This window comes from Oryctolagus cuniculus, chromosome 1 (assembly GCF_964237555.1).
Source record: "Oryctolagus cuniculus chromosome 1, mOryCun1.1, whole genome shotgun sequence".
In the NCBI taxonomy this organism is placed as follows: Eukaryota; Metazoa; Chordata; class Mammalia; order Lagomorpha; family Leporidae; genus Oryctolagus; species Oryctolagus cuniculus.
This window is the reverse complement of record NC_091432.1, coordinates 170,457,955-170,471,595: the sequence shown is the minus strand read 5'-3', so window position 1 is coordinate 170,471,595 and position 13,641 is coordinate 170,457,955. Positions and strand designations below refer to the sequence as shown.

The following is a 13,641-nucleotide window of genomic DNA, read 5'->3' as shown; positions in this document are numbered from 1 at the left end:
GGTCAAATATGAGGAGAAACTACTGAAGGTGAAAGGCTTTTCTAATTATAACATGAAGCCCAGAAGCCACATAGACAAAGATTGGGGAATTCAATTAACTACATGTTTTCAAAAACGTGCGTGGGGAAAAGTAAAGCAAGAAAAGTCAGAAGACAAATATAAAATTGAGAGACCAATGTGTGAACTTATATCACAAAATGTAAACCCCACTAATGTATAGCATTCCTAGAAGTCAGTGAAAAATAAGACAATGTAATGGAAAAATGGGCAAAAGATATTGCCAGTTCCCAGAAAAAAAGGAAAATAACCAATATTAAATCTATTAAATGGGCAAGGATTAAAGTTAATAATTGCTGTTCTAGGAGAACAGAGTGGGACTTGTTACTGAGAGTCTTGAAGCCCTCAAAACCAACTCCGGGCATCGTGAATCAACTTCTCCCAAACTGCTGCTGATGTTGATATTTTGACCTCCTTACATGAATCATGAATGCTCTTGTGGTCATCTAGAATAGTGAATCCTTTTTTTATTTTTTTAAAGATTTATTTATTTATTTATTAGGCAGTGAGTTACAGAGAGAGAGAGAGAGAGAGAGAAAGAGAGAGAGATGTGTCTTCCATCCACTGGTTCACTACCTAGATGGCCGCAATGGCCAGAACTGGGCCAATCCGAAGCCAGGAGTTGCCATTGGATCTCCCACATGGGTACAAGGGTCCAAGGACTTGGGCCATCTTCTACTGCTTTCCCAGGCAATAGCAGAGAGCTGGATCAGAAGCAGAGCAGCCGGGACTCGAACCAGAGCCCATATGGGAATGCTAGCAGTGCAAGGGGTGGTCTAACCCACTACGCCACAGCGCTGGACTCAATAGTGAGTCCTTTAGTAAGGTCTGCAATTTGCCCAGATCCATCAGAGAAATCACTACTGATGACAGCTATTAAGATGTAAAATACATTTCTTAATAGTCACATGAAAGCCAAAATTACTCCTCCTTCCACAGGCTGTGGAATGGATGCTGTGTTAGCCAACAACACTAATCTCATAGTACATTACCAGCTGAGCTCTTGGCTGACCAGGTGCATTGTCAATGAGCAGTAATGGTTCGAGAAGGAATCTTTTTTACTGAGCAGTAGGTCTCAATAGTGGGCTTAAAATAGTCAGTAAATCATGTTGTTAACATGCGTTGTCATTTAGGCTTTGTAATTCCACCTATATAGCACAGGCAGGGTAGGATTAGTAGAATTCCGAAGAGCGCTTGTATTTTCAGTATGGTAAATGAGCATGACTTCTTTAAAAACACTTGTTGTATTAACACCTAACAAGAAAAGCATGCTAGCCCTTGAAGCTTGGAAGCTAGAAACTGAGTCCTTTCTAGCAACGAAAATCCAAGATGGAATTTTACAGTATAAAGATGAAGCTTGTTGTTTTGCATAGCTCCCATCATCAAAGATCTTAGCTAGGTCTTCCGTATAACTCAGTGCAACTTCTGTATTACCACTTGCTACTTCACTCTGCAACGTTATGCTGTGGAGATTATTTTCTTGAATCACATGAGCCAACTTCTGCTAGCTTTAAACTTACCTTGTGCAGCTTCCTCAGCTATCTCAGCCCTTGTAAAACGAGAGTTAGGGACTTACTCTGAATTAGACTTCGGTTTAAAGGGAGGTTGCAACTGGATTGATTCATCCAGACCATTAAAATTTTCTCCATATATGCAATAAGGCACTTTGTCATCCCTGTGTTCACTGAACTAGTTTTTTTTTTTTTTTTTTTTTAATTTCTTCCTGGGGCTGTCATCATGGCACAGCAGGTACAGCCAAGGCCTGCAGTGCCAGCATCCCATATATGTGCTGCTTCATGTCCTGGCTGCTCCACTTCTGACCCAACTCTCTGCTATGGCCTGGAAAAGCAGCAGAAACTGGCCTGAGTACTTGGTCCCCTACCACCGACCTAGGAAACCTGGAAGAAGCTCCTGGATCCTGGCTTCTGCCTAGCTGTTAGACCTTCTGGGGAGTGAACCAGAAGACAAAAGATCTCTTTTGTGTCTCTCCCTTTCTGTAGCTCTGATTTTTTAATAAATAAATCTTTTTTCTTAAAAAAAGATCACCTGTCACAGATCATAATGTCTATAAGCAAAAGTTGAGGGCCCAGCGCTGTGGCATAATAGACTGAGCTTCTGCCATGCCAGTGTCCCTTTTGGGAGCCAGTTCCTGCCCTGGCGACTCCTTTTCCCATCCAGTTCTCTGCTTATGGCCCAGGAAAGCAGTGGAAGATGGCTCAAGTCCTTGGTTCCTGCACCCATGTGAGAGACCTGGAAGAAACTCTGGCTCCTGGCTTCGGATCAGCCCAGCTCCAGTAGTTGCAGCCATTGGGGGAGTGAACCAGCAGATGGAAGACTTCTCTCTAACTTTACCTCTCAAATAAATAAAATTTTGAAAAACAAAGTTGAAATACTTTAACAATTACCACCATGTGATAGAGATGTGAAGTGGGCACATTCTTTTGGATAAAGAGCACTCACATACTTACTTGGCATTGGATTGCCTCAAACACACAATTTGTAATTAAAAAAGCAAACACCTTCTTAAAGAAGTAAAGTGAAGTACAGTAAGACAAGGTTTGCCTGCATCGAGAATATGACAAGGCTGAGATCATGCCTTTAAGAAACAAGCTAAAGGGGAATCACATGTATCTAACAAGGTCGTTGAACCCAGTTTAGAACACCTGGACCACATTTGGGCTGTTCCTTCACAATATACAGGTGGCATTTAGGATATTTTAATAAATATCCACAAACATTGATTTCTAATTTGATACTGTTGCTTACCTAGTTTTGTCACACACTGGACTAAGTTGGCAAGGTTAAAGAGCATAATGCATACAACTGCTTAGCCAACTATAAAACTTATAGTTAAGCCGATACAAAACTTCACTCTGGTACACATGCCCCCAGACAGGTGAAGTTGCACGCCCAAGGACTCAGAATTTGTAGAGACTTGAACGCTGAGGCATTAGAGAGTAGCCTGTACCTAGCAACTTCTTAAAACAACGGAGGCTAAGGGCGGCATTGGCGTCTACCCGCTGTCAACACTGCCGCCTCAGAAATCCCCGAGAGCTGTTTCGCCTCCACCCCTTCCCTTTTCTAGACAAGCCGGAACTACAATTCCCAGCATCCCTCAGGATCCTGCCGGCGCCTTGCTTTCTGGTCGCTTTTACGTCAGTCTGAATTGGAGGCGCCCAAGGCTGAATGCGAGTTCCAGAACATGGGTTCTACTTTATCCGAGCCCCTTGAGCCGCTCAAGATCGCTGCGCCCCCCGAGGCCGCCTCACCCGCCACGCCTGCGCCCCCAGCTGCACCCGGAGAGCCCGATTCTCCAGCACGAGCGCCCTTACTTAATAACTGTTGGAGCTGTCGCTTGCTTTCCGGGTCTGGGCTGATAGGGGCGGGCCTGTACGTGTACTGGGTGGCACGGAGGCCCATGAAGCTGGGGTACGCCCCAGGTCCAGGGACTATTACGCAGATGGTCATCGGCATCAGTGAGAGAAGGGGCGCGGCCACTTGGGCAGGGGGTGGAGGGACGAGGAGGGATACAGGCACCAGCCACGTGGGAGAGCGTGCGGGACTAGGCTGGTCTGGTCGCGGGTGGGGACATAACTTGTGGGGAAACCTTTGTTTGTTTGTTTGTTTTTGGAGATTATAGTTCTAGAGAACTCATTGGGAGTATTTTTTTTTTTTTTTAATCCTTGCAGTGGCTGTTAGAGGTAGGTATGGTAACAATTGCCATTTTACTGCTCATCAAATTGAATCAAAATACTACGTTCAGGGTCAGACAGGAAATGACAGCTGGCTTTTTTTCACATGTTTATCTAGTCCCAAAGCATATTTTTCTCCAGATTCTGGAGAAAGCCTGAGCGAGTACAGTTGACTTTGGTTAAAGAAACTGGGCTCTGACTCCAGAGCTTAGTAGCGTTGGTCCACATTCCTTATAAGGAACAACACCAAGTGATTGTCAAGATCTTTTCCCGTTAAATGTTAATGATTCTTTTCACTTTTCCAACCAGTTTTCTGAAAAAACAGAATGCAGATTTTCAGATTTCTTACCTTCTTATTCAGGTTGTATAGATCAGTAAGTCCATTCTTGTTTAGGGAGGTGACTGGATGTTTTTGTTTACATTTTCTCTTTTTCCCTTTTCTGAGCTCCAGTCTCCTGTAAGAGAGATACAGTGGTCATATTTCCTGCAGAGAGTTGTGAGGGTTAGATAAGATCACATATACTAAATATGTGCTAAATTACAATGCAGCATATAAGTACAGTACTCATGGTTTTTGTTTTGTTTTTTTCCTTCCTAGGCATTGCTTCTTGGGGTATAGTGGTCCTGACAGACCCCAAAGGGAAGGCCTATCGCGTTGCTTGAAAGTACCACCGGTGAATTTATCATCTGCCCCTGCCCGGGTGATACAGAGCAAGCATGGGGTTTATGGACGTCTGTACAGACACATGAACGTGGATGGACTTCAGTACTACGGACACTAAAGACTGAAACAACACAACATGAGTTGCCATTCTTTGGCTGTTTGTGGCTTCTCATGTTTCATAGTCACCAATAAATCCCTCAGATAAGAAAGTAGGGTCTGTGTCTTAACTGGGGAAGGATATAACTTAAATTTTATTTAATCATACGTGTTTACAGAATATAATTTTAATATAATTTTTAAAAATTTGAAAATGAAGGAAGAAATAAACCTATAGGAAGATGAGCAGTTTTATTATTTTAAATAATCCCTTTTATTTTTTTTTCCATGATTGTGTCAACATCTGTTATCAACCTAATCCTGGCTAGGCACATGGAATGTTGTATCTATGTACTGCTTGTACTTTGCAAGGTGTTTGTAAATCTATAGTTTATGAGAGCTTTATAGATAGTCTAATTTGTTGTTTCTTTGGTGGTAATCCTTAAAACACAAGCCCAAGTGATTTGCCCAGTGTCATTCAGCACCTCAGTAACAGAGCTAGGACTTGTGCTCATCTATGTTCTAGTCCCTCAGACTAGCATGGTTCTAAGGAGGCGAGAGTTCCCTCCATGAGATAATGAGGTGATCATAACCATCAGCATACCGTGAAAGACTTCAGTACCAAAATATTTGAGAGCCAAAAAAAATTGTGTTCCACAAATATTGGAAGTGTTTATTATAGAATTGAAATGCATTTGAGATAAGGTCCTAACATTAGTTCATTTTTAAGAGAAGCCCCCGCCTGGTACCAGTTGTTTTTTCCTGAGATACCATGACTTCTCACACAGCCAGTTCTCAAGTTCAGCTGCTCCAATGTGTAAGTTTTGATTGACATGTTAAACAGTCTTCAAGGTTGTTATTTTTGGTAGTATTATTTAAAAGTGCCTAAATAAATTAAGTCTAACCAGTGACTTAGGACTTGTATACATTATTTACAGTGGAAAAAATGTTTACAATATGGATGGCATATTTATTTATGCAACTAAGAAATTGCAAACCTGAATAAGTAGCAAGGTGTTATTTTTGTGACCTGTATAATCCAGTTATATGATGTTAATAAATACAGGAGTTATAAGTTGGAAAAGATCATAGGTGACCCAAAGCACCTAAAATATGTATGAAGATAAATTGTTCCCTGATGGAAAAAGCAAGCCATTTTACTGATGGACAGTAGTAGATAAGCTGAAAAGACAAAGAATATAACTTACTGGTCTTGCCTTAATTTACTGGGTAAACAGAACAACTTAAAATTTTGTATCAGTATACCTCAGACGTAATTGTGAGCTTGGCTCTAGACCACTGCAATAAAGCAGGTCAAGTAATTTTTTTTTTTTTTTAAATTTCCATTGCATACAAAAGTTCTGATTCACCTATGTGGTCTAGAATAACAAGAGCATTGTCTTACAACACCTGTCTCAATTTAAAATGTTGCTAAAACCGGCAAGCCATCTCAGCCTGCTTTCTGCTGATGGAGGGAATCCTCCATTGTTGACTTCTGGCTGATCAGGGTGGTAAATAGCTCAAGGTTGAGGTGGTTTGGTACAAGAGGCCTAGTTTTGGCCTCTGGCTTTCTACATGCTTTTCTCATTGAGCTTAATCTTTTCTAGGTTCTGATTTAAAGTGAAAAACCTGAACTCTTCCTGAACACTCAGTGGTGGTGTAGTGTTCATCGTTTCAATCTTGTTCCCTCGAATTAGGGATGCCCTCCATGAGGGAGGGAGAGTGAAGAACGGCAAGTCAGGATGTGCACAACATTTATGAATTAAGTTCACTGTCTTACATGGGCACAGTTCTGAATTTCCCCAAATAGTTACAATAATAACATTAAAAGTCACTAATCACATATCACCATAACAGTAATACTAATGATAAAGTTTAACCTATTTGCACATTTAACAAACATGTGAAACAGGATGTGGTAACATGCTGTTTGGAAAATTTCACCAATATCCTTGTTGCCACAAACTGTTTAAAAAAAAAATTGGAAAGGGTGTAGAGTGCAGTAAATGAGGTTTTCCCGTATTATTTAAACATTATTGCTAGCATTTTACCAGTTTGAATTTATTTATAAGGAAATGAAAGCTTTTTCCAAACAAACCTGACTCATCAGTCTGTTTCTTTCTAAACTAGAGCAGTGTGAGTGGGTTTGAGATCAGTATTTGTTCTTCATGCCTATATCCAGTTAAATGGGAAGAAGCAAAAAAAAAAAAAAAAAAAGTATGTGCCAAAATTTTATTTATAATCACTGCTTAGCCAGAAATCCCTGTTTGTTTTATGGACAAGTATGATCTTCACAGAGAAGCTCCCCATTTGGGGAGTGAACCAACGAAAGGAAGACCTTTCTCTGTCTCTTTTGCTCACTGTAACTGCCTCTCAAATAAAATCTTTTAAAAAAAGGATTATTATTCAGTAATATTAATAATTATTATCAAGCTTAATTATAATTTATGGGGTTTAGAATTGCTTTACAGCATGGAATTGAGTGTTAATACCGTTGGGTCACCCCCCAATGGCCGCCGTGGCAGGTGCGCTGCAGCTGGCGTACTGCACCCATCCGGAGCCAGGTGCTTCTCCTGGTCTCCCAGGCGGGTGCAGGGCCCAAGGACTTGGGCCATCCTCCACTGCACTCCCTGGCCACAGCAGAGAGCTGGCCTGGAAGAGGGGCAACCAGGACAGAATCCGGCGCCCTGACTGGGACTAGAACCCCAGGTTCCGGCGCTGCAGGCAGAGGATTATCCTAGTGAGCCGCGGCGCCGGCCCATAGTTACCTTTAACAAAGAGAGGAGAGAAAAAGTACAGAAACTAAATACAAAATGTATTTACACTTTTCCCTGGGACAGAGACCCAAATCTGAACATACATAAAACATGTTTTCATCAATGTCCAAGTAGCTCAGTCCTTCCTTGTGGATATACATTTTGCGTCTTGATCAAGAACATTACATCCTTTTGTTCCTACTGTGGATTGTGTTTAGTCTGGACTCTTGGTGACAAGCTACAAATTGTGTATGAACATAGTAAAGGACTCAAATGTAGGTTGGCCCTCAGGGATCTTGGTAAAGTGACTATGGGGTGATAGAGTTCTTTTTTTCTTAAGCCAATTAGTTGCCGAGAAGTTTGTGGCAGTCCTGGAGTATCCCAGAGCAGATCAGTCTCAAAGTTCCGGAATGTCACTTGACCAAGATCAGCTGCAGAGACAGCTGTTTCTGGTAGTCCTGGAGGTTAAGCATCTCAACCATGATTTGTACTTCCCTTTTACCCTCTTAATAAGTTTTGCTCTTTGCTCCCTTTTATTACTGGTTTCCAGCCTGGCTCTGTCTGAAGTTGGCTCCTGAGTGAAGCCAGTTGATTTGACAACATAAAATATATTGCTTTTAAATATGTTTAGGACAAGCATATATTCAAGTACCCCCTCAAACCAGGTTTAGCCGCAACTGATTTACTGCCAAGACTACAGTGATTAGACTGGCAATTCTCAAATCTTGAAGAAAGGACTAGTAAGCAATTTGGAGTTGAAAAGCTGCCTATTTTTTCTTTAAGTGACAGATAAAGCCTTGCTTTGACCCAATGATTATATAGGTGTTAGGTGCACAGAGTTGGAGGTGAAAGATGCATAATTACTCATCATTTGGAGATATTTTAAGAGCAGGGGGCAAAAATATGTCACTTCCAAAAAGCACTTTGCTGGCCTTTGAGATATTCAACAACTTGTCATTCAAATGTAAATGACGTCTGGAGAAATAGCCAAAGGGGCAAATGTTAAATGCAACAACGCCACTAAAAATCACTGCTTAGTTCTGTGGCTGAACTCTCATAAGCTTCTGGAATTGGTGTATGGGATCTAAGGGCCCCCAAGTTCCCAGTCCCCTGGTGTACACACCTACCTATTCTCCAAACATCATTATGGGTGCTGCTGTCAGGGGATTTCACAGATGTAACTGAACAGCCACATTCATTGAATTAAAATAAAGAGTCTATCCAGATGCATGAATTGCATGAGCCCATCAAATTTTGTTCTGGAGGTCAGAAACTTGAGAAGGATCCCGTGTTCTAGAAGTTCTTTCCTGGCCTGGAAGAAAGCACACATCCATGTTGTGAGCTGCCTAAAGCAGGCAGAGGGCAAGAAAGTGCAGTCTGAAGTTGCTGAGAGCATTCCCCAACAGACAGGTAGAAGGGAAATGGGGACCTCAATTCCATGTTCAAGGAAGTGAGCTGCTGACAACCTGTGATCCTAGATGAGGAGAACCAAGAACTACAGCCACAGCCCACACCTTGATTCAGCCCAGTGAGGCCCTCAGAATATTCAGCTGTACTGAGAAACTGAGATGTAAGTTTTCATTGTTATAAATTGCTGAGTTTGTGGTAATTTGTTATACAGTAATAGAAAATGAATATAAAGAATCTTAAGTGCTCTGTGATATCACAGTAAGCAGCGTGCCAAGCCAAATACACATCCCCAGTCTTAGCATTCAAAGAGTAGTAAAAGGAAGCCATCAGTTTAAATAGCGTTTGTTTTTAACAGTCTCTTGGACAGTTTCAATAGAATTTGCTTTAAATTTCAATAGAATTTTTTTTAAATTGTAGTTTCTAATGTATTTATTTATATTTATTTGAAAGGCAGAAAGAAACAGAGCCTCTAGCTGCTCCCCAAATGCTGTCAGCAGTCCTGTCTGGCCCAGGCCAAGTCAGGAGCTTCAGGAAAATCAATTCTGATCTCCCTCTTTGGTGGTAGGGAGCAAAATGCTTGAGCTATCACCTCTTGCCTCCCAAGGTACACATTGGCAGGAAGTGCAATCAGAAGCAGAGCCAAGACTTGGTATTGGATACAAGCATCTTAACCTGTGTACCAAACGTCCATCCCTGAACATATTCTGTTTTCTAACACAGTCATTCCACTACTAAATAATATATTTAAAAAAACCTTGTATTATCTCAAAAACCTCCATTTGTATTTAATGTGACTGAGAAATAAAAATCTACTTCATTGGAAAACAAAAAAAGTACGACACCATTTTTATGCTGAATGTTTACATTGATTTTTTAATTTAATCTTCTCAAAGTGCCTTACCTAAATTATTTTATTTAATACTTTCAGCAACCTTGTTTTACAGAAGAGACAATGGAGGCATTGAGGAGTTAAGAATTTACCTTACCCATCAAAGGTTTCCAGTGATGAGCAAGTAGTGGTTTGGCTAACAGCACTAACTGGGAATGTACATTACTACAGTTGTTTCCTTAGCATTCATTCTCTACATATCCAGGTATCAAAATTAGAAATTTTGAATTCTGACTTTCACTTTTTCCTTGGTTGTCCCTTTGTTTAATAAGTATCATGGATTACTTGGTTTCTTCTTTATAATTGTGGTTATACCTCTCGTTGCTCTGATAGCAACTTAAATATTAGTCCAGGACAAGAAATGCCTCTCATCTCCCTGAGCTCATACCCTTTCGTGACTTCATCCCAATCCACATGCGACCTTAGCCCACTTTCCTGACCCTTAGACTGTATTTCCCACTCACAGAAGGGCATCTGCACCTGTCACAAGGCACCAGAGCATCAGCACGTCCTAAAGGCACCTGTAATCGCCGAACTATTTCTCCTCCTCTGTTTCCTGTCTCTGTTAGTATTTCCATCTGATTAGCTTGCCAAGCCAGAAATTATGGATGCTCTATCTCCCTCCTTCTTCTCTGCTGATCTGTTAACAAGTTCTGGTTATTTTAACCCCTTAATTCTCTTTCCTGTCCATTACCATTGCTGTTGTTTTGGGCCAGGTATAATCTTTCTCATGTAGATTACTATAATTGATTATTAATTTTTCCTTGTGCCCAAGAAACCCGTCTCATCTAACCTTCACTGTAGTTGGAATTACCTTGAAACATGCTCCTGCTTCAAAACCCTGAAGTATCATTGTCGCATACAAGATGATCCTTGGACTCTGACAGAGTCTGCAATGCCTTTCTTTAGTTTACCTTCATTATTTTTCCATCTTCATCTTCCTCTACTTGCTGACTTCTCTTTCACACACTCCATATTCCTGCCACTCTCAGTTAATTTTCCCTAAAATGCCATTTTTAAAGCATTTACAAACGTTGTTTCTTCAGGCTAGAATACCGTTCCGTTCCTACTTCACCTGGAGAAATCCCACTTGTCCTTCAAGGCCAATACCTGGTGCCTTCTGCTTTGTGACACTTACCCTGGAAATCTTCATTTTGATCACTTTTAAGACTATGCTCCCATAACTTGCCACAGACGCCTTCCACTGCACTTACAGATCGCCTGGTGGTTGCTTATTTATGCTTCAGCCCTTTTCCACAGACTGAACTCCTCAAGGGGATGTTTGTGTTTTTGCCATCTTCATGTTTCCTATCCATGGTACCAAATATGCCAGGCACTGAGTTAGTGTTCAATACATATTTGCCGAAGGAGTGAATAAAGGACTGAATAAAAAAAAATGAAAAAAGAGGGAGACCTATTTGTCTCATGTGATCACTTGAGTCCATCTCCAAGCTGAGATCCTGGACCCGCAGCAGTACCAGAGCGCATTAGAAATGTGAATTTTCAGGTCCTTGCCAGATTTATTACTGAATCAGATGCCCTGGGAATGGAGCCTACCAATTTGTATTTTAACAAGTCTTCTAGGCGTAATACTTAAGTTTGATGATCCACAGGTATGGCTGAACTTGACTTTTGTAAAGTGGCTCTCAGCTGTAATGCAGTGGAAAAAACATCCTATTTGCACTTCTACCAGCACCTAATATATTCTTGGTTAAGTCATGTAGCATTTTAAAACACAAATTTTACCCTCTGTCAAATCAGAAGAATAGACTGGGATATTTCTAAATTCTTTTTCAGCACTAAGATTCTCTCTTCCCATAATCTTGTTTAAAGAAGGAAATGCACTCTGATTTCAAAGGACAGAGATAGCAACGAGAGAGAGAAAACGGAAATAGCATTCTGCAGTAATCCTGCAAAGCTGCTACAGATCAGATCTTTGCTATGTCAAGTCCACGCCTTAGCATCTTGCAGCTGCACATGACTGATGCTTCAAAGGAATTTAGCAGTCTCTCACCCCAATTAGCGCACCTGGCCAACCAAACAATTCTACAGTCCAGGGAAGAGGTCCTTCCTAACCCTCTCTGATCAGATCATGCCCTGAAGCGTGAAATGTGATTATCCTCTCCTAGCCCAGACATTCACGGGAAATACGGGAAGTCATCAAAGGAAAGGTTGGGGTTGATGGTGGTGGTGGTACTGATTAGGTGTGTACATGGAGGAGGGAATTCCTGTCTATTTTCAAAGAACTCAAATAGGAAAATCCTTTCTTCAGTTTCACCCTGCATAATACTGGTTTAGTGATGTGAATTAAATGAAACACTTTATGTTATGCAGGCTGTGTCTAGAATATTAACAAATTTCAGCAAAGGAAAAATTCTAACAGAGTGGGTAAAGCACACAATAAATATACACATTCTGTCCTACGCCTGGGATTTTTTTTGATAATAATGTATTTTATATGGTGTGTACCTATTTGCGAAGATGAATGAACACAGTAGAGCCCAATGGGTGACTTCATCATTTTATAGGTCAACTACAGAACCAGCCCTTAATTCTGGGACTTGGAGACAGTTCTAGACAAAGTCTTAGATTCTGGTCATGTTATCACCAAAAATGTGTCAATAACTTGAAGAAATATGGCCACATTTCCTTGAAGGAGACTCCCACTTTCAGGTACTTCAGAGGCAGTATATTAAGATTCAGTCCAATATGTATTTATTAGCCCCTGTTATATTATTGAAAGAATTAATTAGGAGGCCATTAAGTGGAGACAGCTGTAGCACCTCAGATTTCTGCATAAACCAATTGAAACCCAAAGAAACCTGAATGGTAGTATCCCAGGAAAGTGAAACTTAAGCTTAACCAATCAGAAACTGCCATTTAAGCTTTAGCTAGAGATTTTCTGCTTTAACCAAATACCTGTATTTTTTTTTTTTTTTTTGGTCTTTCTTCCCTGCACACCTTATAAAAGTCTGTTCCTTCTGCTCCCTCAATGGACCCCAAACCACTTGTGGTTTAGTGCCGCCCAATTCATAAATCACTGTCTGCTCCAATAAACTCTTTAAAATTTTAATGTGCCTAATGTGTTATCTTTTAACACCAGGCTCTCCTGCAAGTGGGTTAGAAATATTGAAGGGTCCTTGCTCAAAGAAGTTGACAGTATATTTTGGGGGGACAGACACTTAAAAAGGAGATTGTTGGACCAGTGCTGTGGCATAGCAGGTAAGGCCACTGCCTGCAGTGCCAGCATCCCATATGAGTGCCCATTTGAGTCCTGGCTGCTCTGCTTCCAGTCCAGCTCTCTGCTAATGTGCCTGGAACAGTATTAGAAGATGGCCCAAGTCCTTGGGCCTCTGTACCCACATGGGAGACCCAGAAGCAGCTCCAGGATCCTGGCTTCATTTTGGCCCAAGTGGCCATTTGGGGAATGACCCCGCTGATGGAAGATACCTCTCACTGCCTCTGCCTATGCCTTTCTGTAGCTCTGCCTTTCAAATATAATAATCTTTTTTTTTTTTTAAAAGGAGATTGTGGTAATTTAAGGGTTATATGCAGGGTACATAGTCACAAGGAAAAGTGGTAATTTTTTCTTAAAGAGGCACAAAAATCACATCTGATGCCTAATCCATAGCTAAGCCCAATCAGCAGTGGGAACAACTTGTGACCTGTGTCTGTGCCCATCCACCAGAAGAATGAATGAAATGGCCACTTGTCATGAGGAAGGACTACCGACATTCACACTACAGCTTGTCATCAAACAGAAACTCCAAAGCAAACCTCTCAGAGTTCCTTGACTTGGGGTTGCTTTAAGCAGCATGTTGTGCAGCCATGCTTAGAACCGTGTGACAGAGAACTGCAAAATGCTTGTCAAAACCCTTGACAAGTGAAAGACAGGCAAATTGAGGGGAAGGCTCATTCTCCATTCTCACCAGCCTGTGAACACCTGTTACTGCTGGAGCAAGCTGAGAGACACACTCGGCACATGTTTGCAGCACCAGCAGATTGAGTCCCTCTTTGTGATTCTGGAAGTGCGATGCTTTCTCTATAACTTCGGCTGCATGTTTCCACTTCTGCTGT

General features: G+C 41.3%; 1 protein-coding gene across 2 annotated transcripts; it reads left to right on the top strand.

Moving 5' to 3' along the window:
* Positions 1-3,187: 3,187 nt before the first annotated feature.
* Positions 3,188-5,420, top strand: DMAC1 (distal membrane arm assembly component 1). Of its 2 annotated transcripts, none has more exons than XM_002707995.5 (2): positions 3,188-3,533; positions 4,348-4,622. In XM_002707995.5, exons 1-2 carry the CDS (start codon positions 3,260-3,262, stop codon positions 4,410-4,412), a joined length of 339 nt encoding a protein of 112 aa, XP_002708041.1. In that variant the 5' UTR covers positions 3,188-3,259; the 3' UTR covers positions 4,413-4,622. The 2 variants fall into 2 exon arrangements, with proteins under 2 accessions (XP_002708041.1, XP_069908054.1); XM_070051953.1 differs by having other exon boundaries at positions 3,192-3,486; positions 4,348-5,420.
* The last annotated feature ends 8,221 nt before the right edge of the window (positions 5,421-13,641 follow it).